Raw genomic sequence first — 23,030 nt, 5'->3', positions numbered from 1 at the left:
TCTCTCTCTCTCTCTCTCTCTCTCTCTCTCTCTCTCTCCCTCTCTCTCTCTTTCTCCCTGTCCCTTCTTCTATTTCTAAAAATCAATAAAATATTCTTTAAAAATTTTGAAAATATTAAACAGTAATTGATGAATTGATGGAGGCCTAGTATGGACTGTCTTGAAAACTAAAAACTCCTGGTGGGTCACTCTCTGCAGAGAAGCCATACTTTTTTGAGTTTTACTTCAAGGAACCCTACAAGGTTTTCATTGTGAAGACTGAAAAAAAACTCCCTAGCATTTCCAGCAGGGGGAGGGAGAAAATAATCATTAAAAAACATGTCCAGAGTGTTCTTTTCTCCTTAATATAGGCCTGCCCTCCAAGAAAATTTCTTTATTAGAACCTTATCTGACCTAGGGGAAGAGCAACTAGTTAACTCCAGCTCCCTTATAACTCTGAATGTCACATGAGGGGGCAGAGGGGGAGAGGGAAAAAAAGCTAAGAAACTCTTCTCAAAGTCACAGCCCTTAGAATCAAGGCCACTAAAACAGTGTGACTTAATCATAAGATTATATAATGCTTTCCCTTCCCAATCCCTTATCACCACATCAACAGGACTCCAATATAACAGTGGGTTACAATGGAGAGACCTGTAAGATACATACACCATTTAAAAAGAAGTTTCTAAGGAATCCCAAAGACAACAAGGGAGGGCAACACACACACACACACACACACACACACACACACACACACACACACACCAAAAAAACACACACACCAAAATACTAAAGGAAATTGAAGCCTCTGACACTTACAGTCACAGCAAACATTAAACACAGCAAACTCTAGCCAGATAAACATAGATCCTCACACTGAAGGTCTATTCACCTCAGTTCCTATTAACTGATACAACATTTCTAGCTTTCAACAAAAACGTGTAAGGCAAGTTAAATGTAAAACAAACAAATAATACAACACAATAACAAAAAAACAAACAAACCAGAGTCTGAAGAGACAAGGCAAACATCAGAACCAGACACAGGTATAGTAGAGATTTTGGAATTAAAAATAAGTATTTAAAATAATTATGATCAATATGCTAAAGCTCTAATGGAAAAGTGACAATCTGCAAGAGAAAGCTAATATAGGCAGAGATATGGAGAGACTAAGAATCAAAAGGAAATGCCAGGAATAAAAAAAACTATAACAGAAATAAAGAATACCTTGATGGGATCATAAGTAGACTGAACATGGCCAAAGATAGAACTGGTAAACTTAAAGATATGTCAATTAGAAACTTCCCAAACTGAAGAACAAAGAGAAAAAAGAAGGGGCGGGGGGAGACACAGAATATCCAAGAACTGTGAGACAATTATAAAAAGTGCAATATACAAATAATGGAAAGAGAGAAAGAGAGAAAAAACAGAAGCAGTAGTTGAAGAATGGCTGATAATTTTCCAAAAAGTAATGATACACTAACTAAATCACAGAACTAGGAAACTCCGAGAACACTAAATATGATAAATGTTAAAACACACACACACACACACACACACACACACACACACACACACCACCTGGGCACATCATATTAAAACTGCTGAAAATCAAAGACAAAATATCTTGAAAGAAACCAGAGGAAAAACACACCTTACTGAAGAGAAAGGGTAACATTATACTGATGTCTCTTGAGAACCCTGCAAGCAAGAAGAGTAGAGTGAAATATTTAAAGTGTTGAAAGAAAAACATCCACCAACCTAGAAGTTTGTGTCCATGGAATTATTTTTCAAAAGTGAAAGAATAATAAAGACTTTCTGAGACAAACAAAAACTGAGGGCATTTGCACAGTAGACTTGCCTTAAGGGTGTCAGAGAAGGAATAAATGGACGTAAAAGAAAATATTTTATTTTTCTTACTCTTAACTGATCTAGTAAGTCAAGTTTCAAAATAATAGCAACAATGTATTTGGTGATTATAGCTTTTGAAGAAATAAATGACAGCAATGGCATAAGGGAAGGAGTAAGAATACCTGCACCACCCATGAAGGGGCATTGTTGTTTGAAAGAAGACTTACATTAGCTGTAAATACATATTTCAAATTCTTTAACAACCATAAAAAATGTTTTAAAAAAGTAAAATTGATATGCCAACAGAGAAAATTAAAACATAAAAGACTCAAAAACAAAGAATGCAGAATAACATGGGAAGACAAAGGAGTCAAAAAACAAGTGAAATAGACATTTAAATATATGATATTCATGCAACTGTATCGATAATCATTTTAAATATGAGTGGATAAAAAACACACCCAACTATGTGTGGTTAAATATAAAGACAGATTAAAATTAAAGGGATGGTGGAAGATATATCATGCTAACACTAATCAAAAGAAAGTTGGGAGTTATTATATTAATTACAGACAAAGCAGAATTCCGAGTAAGGATATTATGAGGGATAAAGAGGAATACTACATAATAATAAAGAGGTCAATTCTTCACAAAGACATACAATTCTTAAGGTATATGCTCCCAACACAAAGCATCAAAATATGAGTCAAAATCTGATAGAACTGCAAGGACAAATAAAGAAATATTATACGTAGAACTCTATCAGTAAGTGACAGATCCACCACGCAGAAAATCTGTAAAGATAGAGATGAACTGAATAGCACCATGAATCAATTGAATCCAGCTGACATTTATATAATACTTCAACAACAGCAGAAAATACATTCTTCTCATGCCCACTTGGAACATTCACCAAGATAGACCACATTCCTGGATGCAAAACACACCTTAACAAATTTAAAAGAATAAAAATCATATAAAGTATGCACTTAGATCACAATGGAATTAAACTAGATGTCACTAACAATAAGATAGCTGGAATATCCCAAAATATTTGGAGATTATATAGCACACTTCTAAAATATTTTTAACTAAGTGAAAATGAAAATACAATTTATAAAAATTTGTGGAATACAGGTAAAGCAGTATCTAGAGGGAAAGTTATAGCATTAAATACATGCATTAGAAAATACCTAAAATCAATAACTTAAGCTTCCACCTTAAGAAACTAGAGAAAGAAGAGCAATATAAGCTCAAAGCAAACAGTAATAATAAAAGTTAGAGCAGAAATCAATTAAATGACAACAGGGAAGCAATAGAAAAAAATATCAACCAGATCAAAAGCTGGATCTATGAAAAGATCAATAAAATAGATAAAGCTCTAGTCAGCTTATCCAAGGGAAAAAAAAAGGGGAAAGTCACAAATTTTAATATCAGTAGCTCTGGCTACTGAGCCCACAACATTAAAGAGATAATAAAGGAATATTATGAATAACTCTATGCCACAAATATGGTAACTTAGATGACAGACCAATTCTCGAAAAGACACAATCTGCCAAAACTCACACAAGGAGAAATAGATCATCTGAATAAGCCTATGACTATTAAAGTAAATGTATCATTGATTAATAACCTTCTAAAAAAGAAACCACCAGGACAAGATGATTTTACTGGTGACTTCTACCAAACATTTAAGGAGGAAATTATACTAATCTATGTATGTCTATAATAATGAAAGCATAATATGCTAATTAGACCAGATAGCTGGACATACTTCCAGACGACCTTCCAGACAAAGCCACAGTGGCCAAAGCCCCTTGCCTGAATTTCATGCATTGGGCCTCTAGTTCTCTATAATTCCTAACAGAAAATCATGGAGTGAACATTTCCTAACTCACTATATGAGGCCAGCATTACTCTAATACCAAAAGCAAAGTCAGGAAAACTACAGACCATTATCACTCATGAACATAGGTGTAAAAGTCCACAAAAAAATATTAGCAAATTGAAGCAATGTATAAAAACTGCTATGTAACAATGAAAAATGAGGATGCACTGTGTCACTGTATGCCACAACCTTGCTCTACTACCCTTTTGCTGAGCCATTGAGGCTAACTATGAGAGCAGTGAATAAATATCTTAAGCCAAGCTAAAAATTCATTCATTCATTCATTCATTCATTCATTCATTCATTCATGCATTCCAGGTATACAAGGATTATTTCACCATTCAAACACTGATTGATGTAATCCATCACAACAACAGGCTAAAAGGAAAATCATATGAACATATTAATAGAGACAGAAAAAGCATTTGACAAAATCTAATATCCATGGATTACTAAAAACTTAGCAAAATAATGTCTTTTATCACCCCAACAAAGGTAATTTATAGATGGTAAATAAGCATATGAAAAAATGCTCAAGATCTTTCATCAATAGGAAAACCCAAATTAAAACAAATGCACATCTATTAGAATGGCTAAAACCTAAAAAACTGACAATACCAAGTGCTGATGAGGAGGTGGAGCACCAGGAACTCGCCTTCACTGTTAGTAGAAATGCAGTGGTACAGCAACTTTGTAAAACAGCTTGGCAGTTTCTTACATGCTAAACATGTCTTACCATAAGATCAAACAATTGTTATACTAGGTATTTACCCAAATGAGTTGAAAAATTGTGTCCATACAAAAACCTGCACACAAACTTTTATAACATCTTTATTTATTATTGCCAAAACCCAGAAGCAGCCAAAATGTCAACAGGTAAATGGATAAGTAAACTGGTACATCCATACAAAGAAATATTATTCAGCAAGAAAAAGAAATGAGCTATCAAGCCAGAAAAGACATGGAGAAACTTTCATTATATACAGAGTGGGGCAAAAGTAGGTTTATAGTTATTTGTATGGAAAATAATACAATAATTAATAAATAATTGTGGAAGACTAGAACTATGTGTTTCATGTACTCACAACTATACTGCTAGTGAAAGAACCTAGTCTGAAAAGGTTTACATACTGTATGATTCCAACAATATGACATTCTGGAAAAGACAAAACTATACAGAAAGTAAAAAATCTGGACCTGCCAAGGTCTGGAATGGAGGTAGTGAAAACAGATGAATAGGTGAAACAAGGGAGGGTGGTGAAACTATTCTGAGTGATTCTGTAATAGTGAATACATGACATTATGTATTATCAAAATCCATCTATCTATAATAGTAAAAGCATAATATGCTAATTAGACCAGACAGCCAAAAGACCTTCTGGACGAAGCCACCGTGGTGGGGGCCAACGCAGAGGCGGTCAGTGAAAACAGATGAATAGGTGAAACAAGGGAGGGTGGTGAAACTATTCTGAGTGATTCTGTAATAGTGAATACATGACATTATGTATTATCAAAATCCATCTATCTATAATAGTAAAAGCATAATATGCTAATTAGACCAGACAGCCAAAAGACCTTCTGGACGAAGCCACCGTGGTGGGGGCCAACGCAGAGGCGGTCAGGGGCGATCAGGCAGGCGGTTAGGGGCTTAGGGGCAATCAGGCAGGCAGGCGAGCATTTAGGGGCAATCAGGCAGGCAGGTGAGTGGATAGGAGCGATCAAGCAGGCAGGCAGAGTGGTTAGGGGCGATCAGGCAGGCAGGTGAGCAGTTAGAGGCAATCAGGCAGGCAGGAAAGCAGTTAGGAGCGATCAGGCAGGCAGGCGAGAGGTTAGGGGCGATCAGGCAGGCAGGTGAGCGGTTAGGGGTGATCAGGCAGGCAGTCAGGCAGAGTGTTTAGGGGCAATCAGGCAGGCGAGCAGTTAGGAGCCAGCAGTCCCGGACTGCGAGAGGGATGTCCTACTGCCGGTTTGTCCCACTGGGATCGGGCCTAAACCGGCAGTAGGACATCCCCCAAGGGGTCCTGGATTGCGAGAGGGTGTAGGCTGGGCTGAGGGACCACCCTCCTGCCCCCGTAAACGAATTTCATGCATCGGGCCTCTAGTATATATAAAAAAGCAAAGTGACCAGAACCACAGGTTGCTATGATGTGCACTACAGCCGGCCAACCTCCTGCGGCCCCTCCCCCTGGCCAGCCTGGCCCCGATAAGGGCAGGTTGGCTGGATCCCACCCATGCACAAATTCGTGCACTGGGCCTCTAGTAGAACTATTTAACACAACGACTGAAACCTATTGGAAACTATGGACTTTAATTAATAATAACATATACTAGTAAATATTACTCATCAATCATAACATATATACCACAATAATTCAAGATCAATATTAAAGAAAACTATGCAGGAAAGAGGCGGCATATGGATACTCTGTTCAGTTTTTCTATAAACCTAAAACTGCTTTAAAAAATAGTCCACTCATTTTTTTAAAAAGGTAAGAATAAATCCTATCACTACGAGTATGTAACTGTCTGGAAACATTAGATATTACAATTGGATGAGAGGATAAGCAGTATTAATATAGAAAACAACCATCAGTTGAAAAATATAATAGAAGCTAAGACCATTTATGAAAGCAACAAAAAGTAAGAGACACAACTAGCAATAACCTTAATAAAGTTGCATAATATACACTGAGTAGCCAGATTATTATGACCACCTGACGTTTGTAGGCAAATCAGCTATAATTTCGCGCTGAAGTTGCTATAGGGCCGTGATTGGCAAACTGTGGCTCGCAAGCCACATGCGGCTCTTTGGCCCTTTGAGTGTGGCTCTTCCTAAGCCTTAGGAGTACCCTAATTAAGTTAATAACAATGTACATACCTATATAGTTTAAGTTTAAAAAATTTGGCTCTCAAAAGAAATTTCAATCGTTGTACTGTTGATATTTGGCTCTGAGTTTGCCGACCACCGCTATAGAGCCAGACCATTATAAATAGGGAAGCAGGTTGTTTACGACGACAGTAGAAGTGATTTTTTTCTGAAGATATGGGTAAACAACGCGATTTAACAGCCTTTGAACATGGGATACACACACACACACACACACACACACAAATATTAAAGCTCTACTCAGGTAAATAAGACTATAATACCATGGGTTGATACCTTTTACTTGTAAAGGAAAAATCAATATTGGGAAATGTTCACTATTAAGCACAAACAAAAAATACCTATTCATTAAAAGTAATTAAAATGAAAATCCCAACATGCTTTTTTGGAGGATCTCTAGAACCATTCTGAGGTTTATTTGAAATAAGAAATATCTATGCAGGTACCAACTCTAAATTATACATCATTCTAATTTCAAAAAGTAGGCCCTGGCTGGTTTTTCTCAGTGGTTAAACAGCACAGCCCACAGACCAAAGGGTCTGGGGTTCAATTTCCGGTCAAGCGCATGTACCTCAGTTGCAGGTTTCATCCTGGCCTTAGCTGGGTGGGTTCAGGAGACAACCAATCGACATCTCTCTCTCTGTCAATGTTTCTCTCTCTCTCCCCCTCTTCCCTCCCCTTCACACTTTCTCTCTCTAAAAAAAGGAAAAATATCCTCAGGTCAGGATTTACAAACAAAAGCAAACCAAAAAGTAGTATAGTGCCTGGTACAAGATTAAGTGCTTGAAAAGATAATGGAAATACTCTGAAAAAAATAATTAAGAGCAGGATCTTGCCATATCTAACATTAAAATTTACAGTGAAGGTATAAGGATACAAACCAGTGGAATAACAAATAATCTATATATAAAAAAAAGCCAAGGTCCATAACGTCCAATACGACCGAAGGCTCAAACGAATGCCAGACTGTGGGCAACAGGCTCGGGTGGGTGAGGACTGGCGAGCGGGCTGAATTGCTGACCTCTCAGAGAGAGAGGCGGGGCTGATCAGCAGCTGCCTCGCCAGCAGCCAAGCCTCTTTCTCTCCAAGAGATCAGCAGTTCACACCCCCCCCCTCCCGCTTGTAGCCTGGGGCAGCTGCTGATCAGCCCCGCCTCTCTGATGATGCCCAGAGATAGACCCAGAGATGCTGACTGGCATAGAAACTAACCAATCAGAACCAAATCTGGGTGAACTGTGAGGAGCTAATGGCTGCCTAGGAGGCGGAGCTTTTGATGCTGATAGGCATAGAAACCGACCAATCAGAACCTAATCTGGGTGAACTGCGAAGACAGAACCTAAGGTGGCGGCTGAGGAGGGGTTTTAAGGGCAACAGCTGTTTGGTGTAAGGTGTAAGAAAGCGCTTCAATTTTTAAATGACCGGTTTGGCAGTATAGTGCATATATATGGTTGGCTATCAGTCCAGTATAGGGATTATGTATTTTTGTTTGCCAAGAGCATCTCCTCCTGCTGAAAAAGGCTTCCCCACCCCCCATTTACGCAATCCTATCCTATATAATCTATCTATACTAATAAAAGGGTAATATGCTACTTAGACCGGGTTAACTGGCCATCTTCCGGATGTCTGACTTTCTTCCGGACAAAGCCATGGTGGTGGGGGCCGAAGCAGAGGCAGTTAGGGGCAATCAGGCAGGCAGAGGCAGTTAGGGGCGATCAGGCTGGCAGGGGAGGGCAGTTGGGGGCGAGATCAGGCCAACAGGGGAGGGCAGTTGGGGGCAAGATAAGGCTGGCAGAGGAGGGCAGCTGGGGGTGAAATCAGGCTGGCATGGGAGGGCATTGGGGGCGAGATCAGGCCAGCAGGGGAGGGCAGTTGGGGGCGATCAGGTAGGCAGAGGCAGTTAGGGGTGATCAGGCAGGCAGGCAAAGAGGTTAGAGCCAGGCAGGCAGAGGCACTTAGGGGCAATCAGGCAGGCAGGCAGGTGAGCGGTTAGGAGCCAGTAGTCCTAGATTGCAAGAGGGATATCTGACTGCCAGCAGTCAGACATCCCCCAAGGGGTTCCCAATTGGAGAGGGTGCAGGCTGGGGTCCCTCCATGCACGAGTTTCGTGCACCGAGCCACTAATGCAGAAATAAAAGCATACAGGAATTTAGTATATATCAAAGGTGAAAATTGAAATGCCCAAGGGAAAGATGAACTAGTTAACATGTTAGTCATTTGGAAAACAATAAAGCTAGATACATGAAACTAAATTATAGATGGAACAAAAAGTTAAAATATTAACCCCTAGAGTGCTGGGGAGTGCGATCGCGCTCCTCCTGTCTTTCGCCCAAAGTGCTGGGAGCACTATCGTGCTCCTCCTGCAGTGTCACTATTAGATGCTAGTAGTTCACTCTTTATTGACAGATGACACCTAAGTGCAGATTACTTATGATGCCGAATGTCTGTAGTGCTAAAATTGACCACTGGCATTTATCTGCCTAATTTTCATAATTTTTTTCCTAAACTGCTGTAAAATCAGCAAAAATGCCTTGGCAATTTTAGCATAGTTCCTGGGATATTGGTTGGCACTCAAAGGGTTAAAGTAGTGGAAGGCAATAAAATGTGTATTTTATGATCTTAGAGTTGAGAAGGTCTTTCTAAACATGAGATAAAAACCATTTATTTTTCTAGTCTGTCAACTGAAAAGTCCTTGAAGCAATAACCAACTTAAAAGTGATGAGAAGGAGCTTAAATACCAATTCTTATTAAAAGACACCAGATGTCCTTGCAGAAATACTTTACTCCAGGTATGGGGCAGGAAATGTACAAGAGAAGCCTGAAACATTCTCTCTAACAGAAAGCAAGGAAGCTATCAAAAAAATTATATTAAGATCACAACCAAAGGACTTGGAATCCAGCTTGAATAGGCCTTCAGTGGCCAAAGATAGAAAAATTGGATGGAACATCAAGAAGTACATAATTAACTGCAATGGATTAAAAGACCTCAAAATGTTTAAATTAATAATTTCGTTTATAATGATACTGAAATAAAAAACCACCAACCAACCAAACCTCATGGTCACCTTTGTATAGTGTTAGTAAATAACTCATTATTTTGAAAATTGGTAAACAAGAGAAATAAAAAACCTATCTAACCTTTTCTCTAGAAACTATTCCTCAAAAAAATCAAAGTGTTGATAAACGAACTTTTACATTTTTAAATCCTTAATGAAATAATGGATCTATGCAATGATTCTAATGGCTGTTTACCTCACAAAAATAGAGACAAGATATTACATATCTCCTGATGGAAGTACCCATGTCATTTCTAAAATGATGGAAGCATGGAACAGAGTGCCGAATCTCAGAGGGAAGGCAGGGGAGGGTGGGTGGGTGGGAGGTAATCAACCACAGACCTTTAATGCATAAGCCATGGACACAGACAATAGGGTGCTGAAGGCCTGGGGCGGGGAGGGGGAGGACTTGGGCGGGTTGGAGGGGGTCAATGGGGAAAAAAGGGGACATATGTAATACCTTCAACAATAAAGAATTACTAAAAATAAAATGGTTGTTTATAAAAATCAAACCAAAATCTGATCAAATATCTAGACCTAACTACCAACTGACAGAAAATACAGGGTCAGAGTAACATGCCAAACAATACCAGCAAAATCCAGATTGTGATGCTGTACAGGACAAATGAACTGCTTTTATCAATGAAAAATTGCAAGGAAAACAATTAGGAGAGAGAGAGAGAGAGAGGAGGTAATCTACAGATTAAAAGAGATTTAAAGGACTTCGCAACCAGCGGCAATCTTGTATACCAATTTAAACTCAAAATAAACAAAAGAAATGGAGAAATGTAAATACTGACTCGATACATTTAGAACTCAATACAGAGTGGGCCAAAGGTAGGTTTACAGTTGTGAGTATGAGAAACAGTCATTAAGGATTTTGCATGCTCACAACTGTAAGCCTATTTTGGCCCACCCTATATTGAAGGGATTAACATTCTTTTTCTGCAGAGGTGTAGATTATGTTTAAAGAGTGGGGGGCAGATGGGGGGGGGGTCGTTTCCATCTTTTCAAGATACATTCCTGCAGATGAAAAACACAATCCTAGTATGCACTGATACCATGGTATAAGTGTGGGTGGCTCAATGAAAACAATCTATATAATATACAGAAAAAAAGAATTACAAATACAAAAAGTCTATGTAAAGTATGATCGTACCACAGATATGATCATAAATACAGGTTAAATGTATATTCAAAACCACTTTAATTCTATGAAAGCAGTAAAGCATATGATTATTTCAACTTTAAATAGTAAACATTTCACAATAAAATATCAGCAAAGGAAATAATTTTAGTTAGAAATCTTATGGAAACAAGGAATGTTGTTACATGTTTTTGATGTGATATTAATTAGAGCATAGCCACTTAGTGGACAATATAGCTATGATGTATTTTTCCATGTGGAATTGAAACTAAATATGAATAATAGCCATTTCTCACTCCCTTCATGTGCTTATGTTCTTGGCATCCTAAGCTTCTCATAGGTCCCTGGGTGTACTAGTTCCTTAAATAATTCCCTACACTTGCTATTCGGATTAGAATTATTTTTGCATAACAAACACCTACTCACTTTTCAAGACCCAATTCAAAAGTAATGTCTGTAGTGAAAGTTTCCCAACCATCTCAGCATTATATTAACTGTCCATTATTCTTTATGGTACTGTACTTTATTTGTCTGGAGTTTTCTGGATCTGCTTCCTTAAGGACTGAGAGTGATCTCCACATTTCTAGCTCCTAGCACATGCACCTTCCATAAATATTTGCAAAATCAAACTGAAGTTAATACTAATGAGTATCTAAAACTGGCTTTAAACATGGTTTTAAGAGGCTTGTTGAGCCTGTGTTATTCAGAAAAGGCTTGCAAAGAAAAGTTACATCATCAAATTTTGAAATATTGATCCTACTAGCAAGATGGAAAATTGTGCTGTGCATTTACAATTCCAGTAAAAAAAAAAAATTTTTTTTAAATGTACTAAGGAGAGAGAAAGAGAGAGAGAGGGGAGATATGTTGTTCCACATATTTATGCATTCACTGGTTGATTCTTATATGTGCCCTGAATGGTGACTGAAACTGAAACCTTGGCATATTGGGGCAACACTATCCAACTGAGCTACTTGGCTAGGGTGATTTCTTAAAATACTCTAATACTTCAAGTAAAGCAGCTATTATTAAACTTTTTAGTCAACAAATAGTACCTACTCCAGAAGCTACACACACAAAAAAGATATATGGCTGAATTAAATGAATGAAAAAAAAAAAAGTAATCAGAAACAGCCTAAAGCACTAATTTTTAAGCAACCTTTAAAAAAAATTTTTTTTAAGAAAGAAAGAAAGGGAGAGAAAGAAACATCAATCAGTTGCCTTTCCTACACATCCTGACTAGGGATCAAACCTGCAACCTAGGTATGTGCCCTGACTGGGAATCAAACCCAAAACCTTTCGGTGCATGGGACAATGCTCCAACCAACTGAACCACACCAGCTAGGACTAAAGGACCTTTTTGACAAACAGATTATACACTATGATCTAGCACACACACACACACACACACACACACACACATATATATATATGTAATATACATATATAACTGGAAACAATACTTACCCTTACTAACATGAATAGACTCTGATATATTTTATTCATTTTTAATTGCAAAGGAAAGAGGCAAAAACTCACTGGTAGAGACGGAACAAATGATTTCATGACCCCACTACTGGGTTGAGATTTTAAAATGAGAAACACTGTCCAAAGAAATTTTTCATACTGCTAACAATCCCTGGGCTATATTGATAGCCGCAATCATACAACAATATATGAAGTTCACAGTGAAATACAAAGTCTAAAGATAAATATTATGAAGAGCAAATATAATTTTTAAAAGGATCTGATTTCTGCTATCAGTTAGAACAAGTGAAAGAGCATCTGTGATATCTAAAAGATGAGAATATTATTTCATTAAGATAAGTACATTAGTCTTAGAACTCTAAAGTGTGACATGGCAAAGGTTCTTGGCTGAGTATGTTAAAGGAACTAAGATTTTGTTTTAAACAGTATTATTTTCAAGTTTTCCTTCAAGTCAAAGAAAGCCTTAAGAAGTTCAGTTCTACTCATTATTCATCTTAGTTATTAAACTGTGAGATCTATGGCTTTAAAAAGAAGTTTCATGGGTTGTCCATCCCAAACTCAAATTTAAGAGAAGTCATTTTTCCTAACAGATTAACTTTAAGTTTCAATATATAGAAATTCTTCAGTGTCCACTAACTTATAGTCACTTAAAAAAAAAACTATCTCTTTTCATAGCCAAACAAAAAAATCAGATTCTCTCGTTGAAATCTAATACCTGGCTTCCAGTCAAAATGGTGATGTAGGTAAATGCAGTACTCGTAACCTCCCACAACCACATCAAAATTACAACTACACTACAGAACAACCATTTCAAAACCACCTGAAATCTACCTGAACAGAAATACTCATTTAAAAATATAGAGAATAGCCACATTGAGGTAGGAGGGAAAGATATGCAGAATGGGCTGGTCCCCAACCCACCTGTGGTTAAAAAGTTGGAGGGATATCTCAGCAGCAGAGGTCCTTCCTGGGGAGCCAGGGGTCCCAGACCCACACCTGGCCCTGCCGAGCCCAGGGTTCCAGTGCTGGGAAGAGAAGTCCCCGTAACTTCTGGCTGTGAAAACCAGCAGAGATTGTAGCTGAGACAAAGTGCTGCTGGAATCCTAGGCATTTTTTTCTTTTTTAAATGTTTTTATTGATGTCAGAGAGGAAGGGAGAGGGAGAGATAGAAACACCAATGATGGGAGAGAACATTGAAAGACTGCCTCTTAAACATCCTGCACTGGAGATCAAGGCTGCAACCCAGGCATATGCCCTGACTGGGAATCAAACCTTGACCTCCTGGTGCATAGGTCGACATTCAACCACCGAGCCACCCCAGCTGGACATAAGGCATTCTTTTTAAAGGGTGCAGTCAGATGTACTTGGGCTCACTCCCTCTGAGCTCCAACGCTAGTAAAGCAGCTCAACTGCCACTGGAGACATATGGGGAGGAAATGAACTGTCTGGCATCAGGTCAAGAGCTGGAGGGGCAGCTTTCTCCCAGAGAGAGGTGCTGGCAGAGGCCATTGTTCCTTTTCTGAGCCCTTCCCCCAAAGAACCCGAAGGCAGGCGCTATATCTGATTCTCCATCAACCTGATTAATTTAACAGTTAGCCCCACCCTGATGATTGCCTGAGACCCCAGCCAACCCAATTTTTGGGCCCACCCAAGCCCTTCAGACTTTTCCATACAAAAGGCCTGTCTTGGCTCGTGCTGCCAATTTTCCTAAAAGACTTTCCTAAAATCTCTCAAACAAGCAGCATCTGCCCTCTGCATAACTGTACCTTTTGCTAAGTAACCCCAGGCCTGGCACTAGCACCCTTGGTTCACAGCTTGGCGTCTTCTGGACACCTCCAAGCCCAGCACAAGTAGTAGCCAGCTGCAGATCATTTTGAAGCTCATGCCCAGTGGCCCTGGGCAGGGCACAAGCAATGGCTGACATTGGCCTCTACCTCCCAGGAGGCATTGGTCCAATGTAACCAATAGACAGCTTCACACCATGGTGAAGAACCACCGACTACCTCCATGATCAACAAACTCAGTAGACTCATTGGGTATCTGAGACCTGCTAAAGTGAGTTCTGCTCTGTGGGGTCAGCCTGGGGGTAAATCACTCCCATTAATGTACTAACAATAATCAAGGCACAACTACAACAGGAGGGTGCACACAGCTCACATGGAGGGCACACTTGGAGCACCCAGTTCAGGAGACTGGGGAGGCAGGGCCACAGGAACCTACCGGACACCTACTACATAAAGTCACTATACCAAGACTAGGAGCCATAGCAGCTCTACCTACACATAGACACAAACACAGGCAGGTAACCAAAATGAGGAGACAAAGAAATATGTCTCAAGTGAAAGGAAAGAATAAAACTCCAGAAAAAGAACTAAACAAGATGGAAACAAGGAATCTATCAGATGCAGAGTCAAGAGTTCAAAACATTGGTTATAAGGATGCTCAATGAAAGTAGGGGAAGAGTAGATAAACTTAGTGAGAACTTCAACAAAGAGATAGGAAATAAAAATGGAGATAGAAAACATTTAAAAAAAGCACCCTTCAGAAGCAAAGAACACAATAACTGAAATGAAATTACAGAGAATCAATAGTAGAGTAGATGAATCAGAGAATCAAATAAATGATTTGGAATATGAGGAAACAAAAAACACTGAATCAGAATAGCAAAAAGAAAAAATATTCCCCCAAAATGAGGATAATATAAGGAGCTTCTGGGACAACTTCAAGTGTATCAACATTCACATCATGGGATGGCAGAAGGAGAAGAGAGAGGAGCAAGAAACTAAAAACTATTTTTAAAAATTACAAGAAAACTTCCCTAACCTGGTGAATAGAATAGAGATACAAGTCCAATAAGCACAGGGTCCAAAATAAGATGAACCCAAAAAGATCCATACCAAGACACATCATAATTAAAAAGGCAAAGGTTAAAGACAAAAGAGAATCTTAAAAGCAGCAAGGAATAGCAGTTAGTTACCTACAAGGGAGCTCCCATAAGACTGTCAGCTAATTTATCAACAGAAACTTTGCAGGGCAGAAGTAATTGGCAAGAAATATTCAAAGTAATGAAAAGCAACCAAAATTACCCAGCAAAACTATCATTTAGGATCAAAGTACACATAAAGTGCTTCCTAGATATGAATCTAAAGCTAAAGGGATCCATCACCACCAAACTCGTATGTAAGACATATTAAAGGGTCTCATTAAGAAAATGATTATAAATATGAATAATAAAATGGCAATAAATGCATATCTATCAACAATAACTTTTTTTATTGATTTTAGAGAGAGAGAGGAATGGAAAGAGAGAGACACACAGGGAGAAAAACACCAATTTGTTTTTCTACTTACTCACTCACTCACTGGCTGCTTCTTGTATGTACCCTGACCAAAGACTGAACCTGCAACCTTGGCGTATCAGGACAACACTCTAACCAACTGAGCTACCCAGCCAGGACAACAATTACTTTAAATGCAAATCAAATGGATTAAATGCTCTAAAGACACATGGTGACTGAATGGAAAAGAAAATGTAACCCTTACATATGCTGTCTACAAGAGACTCACTTCAGATGGAAAGACACAGACTGAAAGCAAAGGGATGGAAAAAGTTATTTCATGAAAATGGAAATGAACAATAAAAAACCAGCTGGGGTAGCAAAACTTACACCAGACAAAATAGACTTTAAGCAAAGACTATAAAAGAGAAAAAAAAAGGTTCAGCAATTCCACTTCTGGGTATTTATTCAAAGAAACACAAAATACTAAATCAAAAAGACATATATTTATATGTTTATTATAACATTTTTTACAATAGCCAAAATATGGAAGCAACTTAAGCGTCCATCAATAGACAAACAGATAAAGAAGTGGTGCATATATACAGAGTGGGGCAAAAGTAGCTTTATGGTTGTTCATATGGAAAATAATTAATAAATAAAAATATAAGAATAAATTGTTTTGCACACTCACAACTGTAAACCTACTTTTGTCCCACCCTATATAATGGAATATGATTCAGCCATAAAAAAAGAATGAAATCTTGCCATCCACAACAACATGGATCCACAACAAGAGGGTATTGTGCTGAGTGAAATAAGTCAGACAAAGAAAGACAAATGCCAAATGATTTCACTTACATGTGGAATCTAAAAAACAAAATAAACAAGCAGAACAGAAACAGACTCATAGATATAGAGGACATTTTGTGGGTTGTCAAAGGGGAGGGAGCTTAGGGGATGGGTGAAAAAGGTAAAAGGATTTAGAAGTACAAATTGGTATAGAATAGTCACAGGGATATAAAGTACAGCATAGGGAATATTGTCAATAATATTGTAATAACTATATATGGTGTCAGATGGGTACTAAATTTATTACGGTGATCACTTCATAAATTATATAAGTGTCTAATCATGGAGTTATAAACCTGAAACTAATATAATATTGTACATCAACTATAATTTAAAAATAAAAATATAATGAAATGAAATGAATTAAAAAACAAAAGCAAACAAACATACTAATGACTTTCTGCAAATTACTTTGTTAGAACCTTGGAAATAACATGACTCACATCTGGTATTAACATATGTCAGATGCTAGGACAAAAAAGCAAAACAAACAAAAAGAGCTAATATCGAAACACATTCGCTAACAGTCTACCATTGAAGCTCTTTCCGACATTTATATAAATTTCTTAGCTTAGGTGCCACTGGATCTATGTAAGCATCACTCTTAAATTAGCATAAAATATTTTTGCTAAAAATGGTTTAAAACGAAAATTTTCATAAACTATAGATGACAGAAATTGGAATGTAAAAGCATTCTAAAACAAAGAACATTTATGTATATTAAATAAAATTGCCATTTACTTTTTACAAGACTGCCACAGACACATGAAGTTGTGTCCAGGTTTTCTCACTGAATCCCCATGTTGACTAGATGCACTGAATGGAGAAGGCTGAGAACTGTTAGGCTGGCTCTGCACTTGTACAGCTGGTGAAGGCGTCATAGGAGTGTTCTGTGGAAAAGCACAACCGCATGATTTGTGAGATGACATTAGAAAACATTCGTATTTTATAGTATAAGCTTCTAAGTTTGATTATGTTGATAGTTGTGCACTTCTAACATGAAATTTACATTTGTAGTTTTAATGACTATCTTTTAAAAATATTTTTTTAAATTTAAAAAATTATTTAAGATAGCTATTTTTACAGAAATATTTAGGAAGTCAGATTCCTTTATTTCATTTGACCACAGAGGCAAGATCACATTGTTGTTATTGTTATAGAATATATGTTATTTAGAATTAAGATTTTTTATATTAATAAATTAGGTAGCAACACACAATTATAGATTAAAATGACTATAAATGCACCCATTTGATTTACTTACGCATTCTTCACAAGAACAAATCAACTACAAATTATTATTTCTTTGCATATTTCCTTTTAGATTTTGTAGTAAATGTGACATAAAGCGGTGTACAGTAGAAAGCAAAGAAAATTTCAGAGTAAAAAAAATAATGTAACCATTTAAGTAAAATGTTGTCAATCTTATTTTGCAGTAAGATGTTTTAACTAACAACTTTAGTTTTTAAAGTTGCTCAGTTATAAATTTTGATGAATAATACAATTGAAAGGATTCTAACTGTAAGTATTAGCCTTTTAAATATAAGGTGTTCCCCCCCTTCTATATCCCTTTCTCTCTGAAAAATACATAAATAATTATAATGTAGCTTAAAACAATTTGAGGCAATACATTTTCTTTGAATCCTTAACTTAAATTTCATTTATAAAATGACAAAGGGAAAAATACCAAATTTCTCCTAGAAATGGTGGCACATTTTCAAAGCATTCTTTAAAGACAATAAATTTAAAGTTTGAGAAAATATACTTGTTCATTTATAAGGAAATATTGAAAATGGTTGGGTAAAGTTTAGTTTAAAATTTCTGAAAGTCTCAGATTAAAAAGTCGTAATAATTTTTTTAAAAAGTAGACAAAACACAAACATATAAGGCTGCATAGCATAAAAGTTAGGAAGAAAATAAAATGCTGAAAAAGTTCTCAGAAATGTAAATTCATACAATACTGTGAGTTCCAAGCTCTAAGGAGAAACAATCCACTTTTGGGATATGATGAAATTGTTTCTATAATAGGATCCCACCCTTAAGAATGCATGAAAAACATGCATGTTAGGGCAATGCAGGTGTGTCATGGATAAGATGTGAACTTACCAGCTTGACAGATCAGGACTCAAATTTCAATATGCCTTTTTTTTTTCTGTATTGATTAAGGTATTACACATGTGTCTTTATCCCCCCATTGCCTCCCCACCCCACTCCCATTCATGCCCTCATCCCCCTGGTGTCTGTGTCCATTGGTTATGCTTATATGCATGCATACAAGTCCTTTGGTTGATCTCTCCCCCTTATTCCCTCCCTCCCCTACCTTCCCTCTGAGGTTTGAGCATCTGATCGATGTTTCTCTGTCTCTGGATCTGTTTTTGTTCATCAGTTTATGTTGTTCATCAATATGCCTTTTAACTAGCTTTGTGACCTTGGGCAACCTACTTATTCTCTCTGATCCTCGGTTCCCTCTTCTATAAAGTGTAAGCAATAAAATCTGCCTTATGAAGACTAAAGAAATTATACATGAAGAGCCTAGCTCTAGATTCTCAATAAATGGCAACTGTTACTATTATTGTTATTCTAATAGAGTCCAGAAGGGAAACAAAATTTTGGAGGAAAGATGATTGATTTTGCTTTGGGGACAGTGACAGATCACCAACTACAAATGTCTATCAACACAAATTAATGCTGGAAACATGTATCTGACAATGTATTGTACTGCATATTTTTCAAAGTACAATTTAAATTCTGTTTTAACCCTTTTCGGTCCAACCTCGAGGCTGACTCAACAGACCAGGCGCTAGGAGCAGGTCCAAAGTTGAGCAATAATAACATTAAAAAGTTCAACATTAAATCCCGTCAATTAATTTGGACCAGACTGTTTGAATTCCAAAAATAACATTGGACCGCAAAGGGTTAAGAAGTAGGTCGTTTACATAATAATGCAAAATATATTTCTTTCTGGATATAAAAGTTTACTTTTTCTTTACATTCTTGTTTGCAGTGACTTGCCAAATCATTAACTGTATCCCTAACTGAAATGTCAATGTAAATGTAAATGTAAAGTAGATTTCCAAGAGATGTTTTTTGGAATGGTTACTCTCGAACAATATTCTGTATCAATTCTCTACTCTATTGAGAAAGAGCTAATTTTTACTATTAGTTTCTTCTTTTAATCAAGACAGAAAAGGCACAACTCCCACAGTGAGTGACCAGAAAAGTAAAATTACACAACAGATTTGTAACAATTCTGTGATTTTCGTGTATGTAAAATTAACATGAAATGTTAGTTAATGTAGCAGGTGTGTTGTTGTTGTTTTTGGCAAAGATACTGCTCTTTGTTAAAATGAGAAATTATAATCTTGCTTTCCTTTATCACCTTTTCAAGAGTAAATTATGGCTGAAAATTCTCGTTTACACTATTTCCTGATATAAAACTTGGAATCTCAGGCTCTTAAATCCTTACTTTCTTATTAATTAATATTAAACTTTAAAGACCTTAAAATAAATTTAGATTATTCTAAAACTTAAACATTTCAATCTGTTAGAAAAACTATAGCCATATCTATTTTTCTCAAAATCATTTTTATTAAATAATAAATTTTTCTTTGTTCAATTCTAAGTACACATTTTGAAATCATTTATAAAATGAAACTGGTTAAGGTAAATAAGATGATGAATAAACCAGACACCAGGATATCTAAGATCTAACCGAAGGAACTGGGAAAGTGCATTTTAATGACGAAGTAAGAAGAGATAGTTCTAAACACTTGTAGAGAAGAAGAAATAGATTTACTCTAACTTTGTCTAAATGTACAGATCTTCAGACAGAATTAAGACAACAATAGTAATCATGGGAAACCAGATGTTCTTTGTGTAGGTGGGAAATTTACTTCAACACTTAAAAATGAGGATTTTGTACAAGATAACATCTCAGGCTTTTCCTGCTTTAACATTCCCTCATTTTCTTAAACTATGAAGTTTTTTTCTCTTGTTAAATATAAACCAAGTTAATACATTCCAAGCCTCTCTTGTAAGAACACACTGAGATATATAAAAAAAAACTGTTTAGTGGTAATGTCTTCCTTAGTTATGTACTTCTGGTCTACAAATTTGAACACTAGTACTCTAAAAATAAAAACCCCAAATCTTATTCTCCCAATTCTTGCTAAAGTGATCTATGCTGCCCCTTTAAGGCTACAGATCTGCTTGCTGATGGGTTGAGTAACTTTTTAAGCTCAAATTTCTATATGTCAACTAAATACCAATTTTAGAAATAAAGAATGGTGCTATTTTCAATAAATTACATTCTTGATGAGAATACATAGAAGTTTAGTACACAAAGAAAGGAACCAGGAAGATACCAATATTCACAGTTTACACAGTACCATTTTAGGAAAGATTTATGTGTGAAGGACAGGGAACTGGGAGCAACATATAAAAAATACTTTAAATAGGCACATTCTTAAGTAAACTGTTTTTACATACAAGAATTTGGCATATCATCAGACCATGAAATTAATAGATACAGGCATGTTCAACATGTGTTTTACATGCTCCTGAGAGAGACAAGTCTTTAGGTAAGTATTTGTAAACTAAAATGTTTCGTTTTTCAATTCATTTTTCCTTTTTCTTTATAACTTCAGAAGATATCAATTCCGAAAGAGCGGAAGAGGGTAGCATTTCGAGAAACAGTTTCCTGTATCTTGCACTTTAACTAGCAAATATAACAGAATGAAATTAAGTAACTACGAATAAAAAATTTGCCTTGAAGTAAATATAATTTATTTTGTATTTATATAAACTACTCATTTAAAATACTACTGAAATACAAAATCTATGATCATACAATTTACTTTCATATATTGTTCTCTATTGCTAAATTTTTCCTGAAATTAAATTAATGCAGCTGATTAATAGGAGAAGGAATAAACTCAAAAAAATCAAATAACTATGGTATTAGAAAGGATTAGCTGTGGCCATTCTCAGCAGGGACATTTCCTGTAGACTTTCTACACCCGAGCATTCTGCAAGTCTGGAAATCCCTTCGTGGGGTCCAGATGCCTCCTTAACATCTCCAGATCCCTTAAACTTGTGAAAATAATGTTTGGCTAAAAAAAAAAATTCACATTTAAAATCCTCTATTTCATCTACTCTTTTAAGGAACAAATTCAAATGTAAAATGGTGTTAAACTATGGTCTAAAATGCAACTTTAAGAGTATATAACGTAATTTAAAGAATCTGGGCAACAATGAAAATGGTTTTCTCTTAGCAGACTCTTTTTAAAAAATTTTACTGATTGATTTTAAAGAGACAGAGAAGAAAGGGAGAGGGAGAGAGAGGGAAACATCGATTTGCTATTCCATTTATTGGTTGCTTTCCATATGTGCCCTGACTGAGGATCGAACCCACAACCTTGGTGTTATCAGGATGATGCTCTAGCCAACTGAGCTACCCAGCCAGAGCTATTAGCAGGCTCTTAAGAAGGCCCAACAGTCTACCCTTCAAAGGAAACCTATGATGTCATCTTTAACAGTATCCTATACAGGAAGACAAAATATTACCTGCACCATAACTATGTAGCAGGCACTGTGCTAAGTACTATACATAAGAATGCTGGTTTTTTACTCTCATTCTCATAGACACCATGTATACATCTCTTTTTCCTAGCAAATATTTAAATTTCTACATGCCAACCAAATGCCAATTTTAGAAATACACTACAATTTTAATACCCAGATTAGGAATAAATGGATGACTTTTATGGCTCAAATTAGATGCATATAAGTCCAATGTATTAAGAGTTTTAGCATTAATGTTCTAAAATTATCATTTAATGGTACTCACATCCTATATCATAATAGTTCAATTAATGAGTATGTTAGATATAAAAGGGCTTTCTAGAATTTAAAAAGGAACCTTTTAGAATAATGGAGAAGTAAGTTTTGGTTTCAGATACACACCCAGGTTTCAGTCCTTGTACCACTTCATATTTGTGGTGAACAATATAAAGTCAACATGTCGGTGACTCTGGGTGACTTATTTACGTCCTGGGACCTCATCTCTAAAATATAATTAAAATTTTTACCTAATAGAGTTGTGAAGATTAAATGAGAAAATGCTTTAATACAAAGTTCCTAGCACAGGTTGTTGTCTTAGCTATTATTATTGTTTTTGTTACTTAGGTATCATTATGGAATATAATCACATTGAAAGATTAAAGATACAAAAAATAAGGGTTGAAACAATTCCACAGTAATGCAGTTTTTCTCTAATTTGGCTTACTCTATAGTAACTATTTAGGATTATAAAGGAATATACAGGGAATGAACAGCAGGCACATAATCAAGATGAATTGGGAGATTATTAAATACTAGAGGTCGGGTGCACAAAAATTTGTGCACTCGGGAGGGGAGGGGGGTCCCCCAGCCCGGCCTGTGCCCTCTCACAGTCTGGGACCCCTCGGGAGATAACGACCTGCTGGCTTAGGCCTGCTCCCGGGTGGCAGAGGGCAGGCCCAATCCCTAGGTGCAGTCCCTGGTCGGGCTCAGAGCAGGGCCGATTGGGGAGTAGGGGCGCCGCCCCGTCATGCACAGAGCAGGGCGGATC

General features: G+C 36.8%; 1 protein-coding gene across 7 annotated transcripts in view; it reads right to left on the bottom strand.

Moving 5' to 3' along the window:
- The window catches only part of ARID2 (AT rich interactive domain 2 (ARID, RFX-like)), a 195,019-nt gene that overhangs the window by 25,510 nt on the left and 146,479 nt on the right, over positions 1–23,030 (bottom strand). For all 7 annotated transcript variants that reach the window (XR_001359718.1, XM_014529534.1, XM_014529538.1 and 4 more), the window contains one exon: positions 17,162–17,310. Coding sequence is in view for 6 of the 7 variants with exons in the window: in XM_014529534.1 (XP_014385020.1) it covers positions 17,162–17,310 (149 nt within the window). In the remaining variant the exon portion in view is untranslated. The remainder of the gene's footprint in view (positions 1–17,161; positions 17,311–23,030) is intronic.

This window comes from Myotis brandtii, unplaced genomic scaffold (genome assembly GCF_000412655.1).
Source record: "Myotis brandtii unplaced genomic scaffold, ASM41265v1 scaffold686, whole genome shotgun sequence".
In the NCBI taxonomy this organism is placed as follows: domain Eukaryota; kingdom Metazoa; phylum Chordata; class Mammalia; order Chiroptera; family Vespertilionidae; genus Myotis; species Myotis brandtii.
Note: the sequence above shows the minus strand (reverse complement) of the source record. Positions and strands in the feature narration are given on the sequence as shown.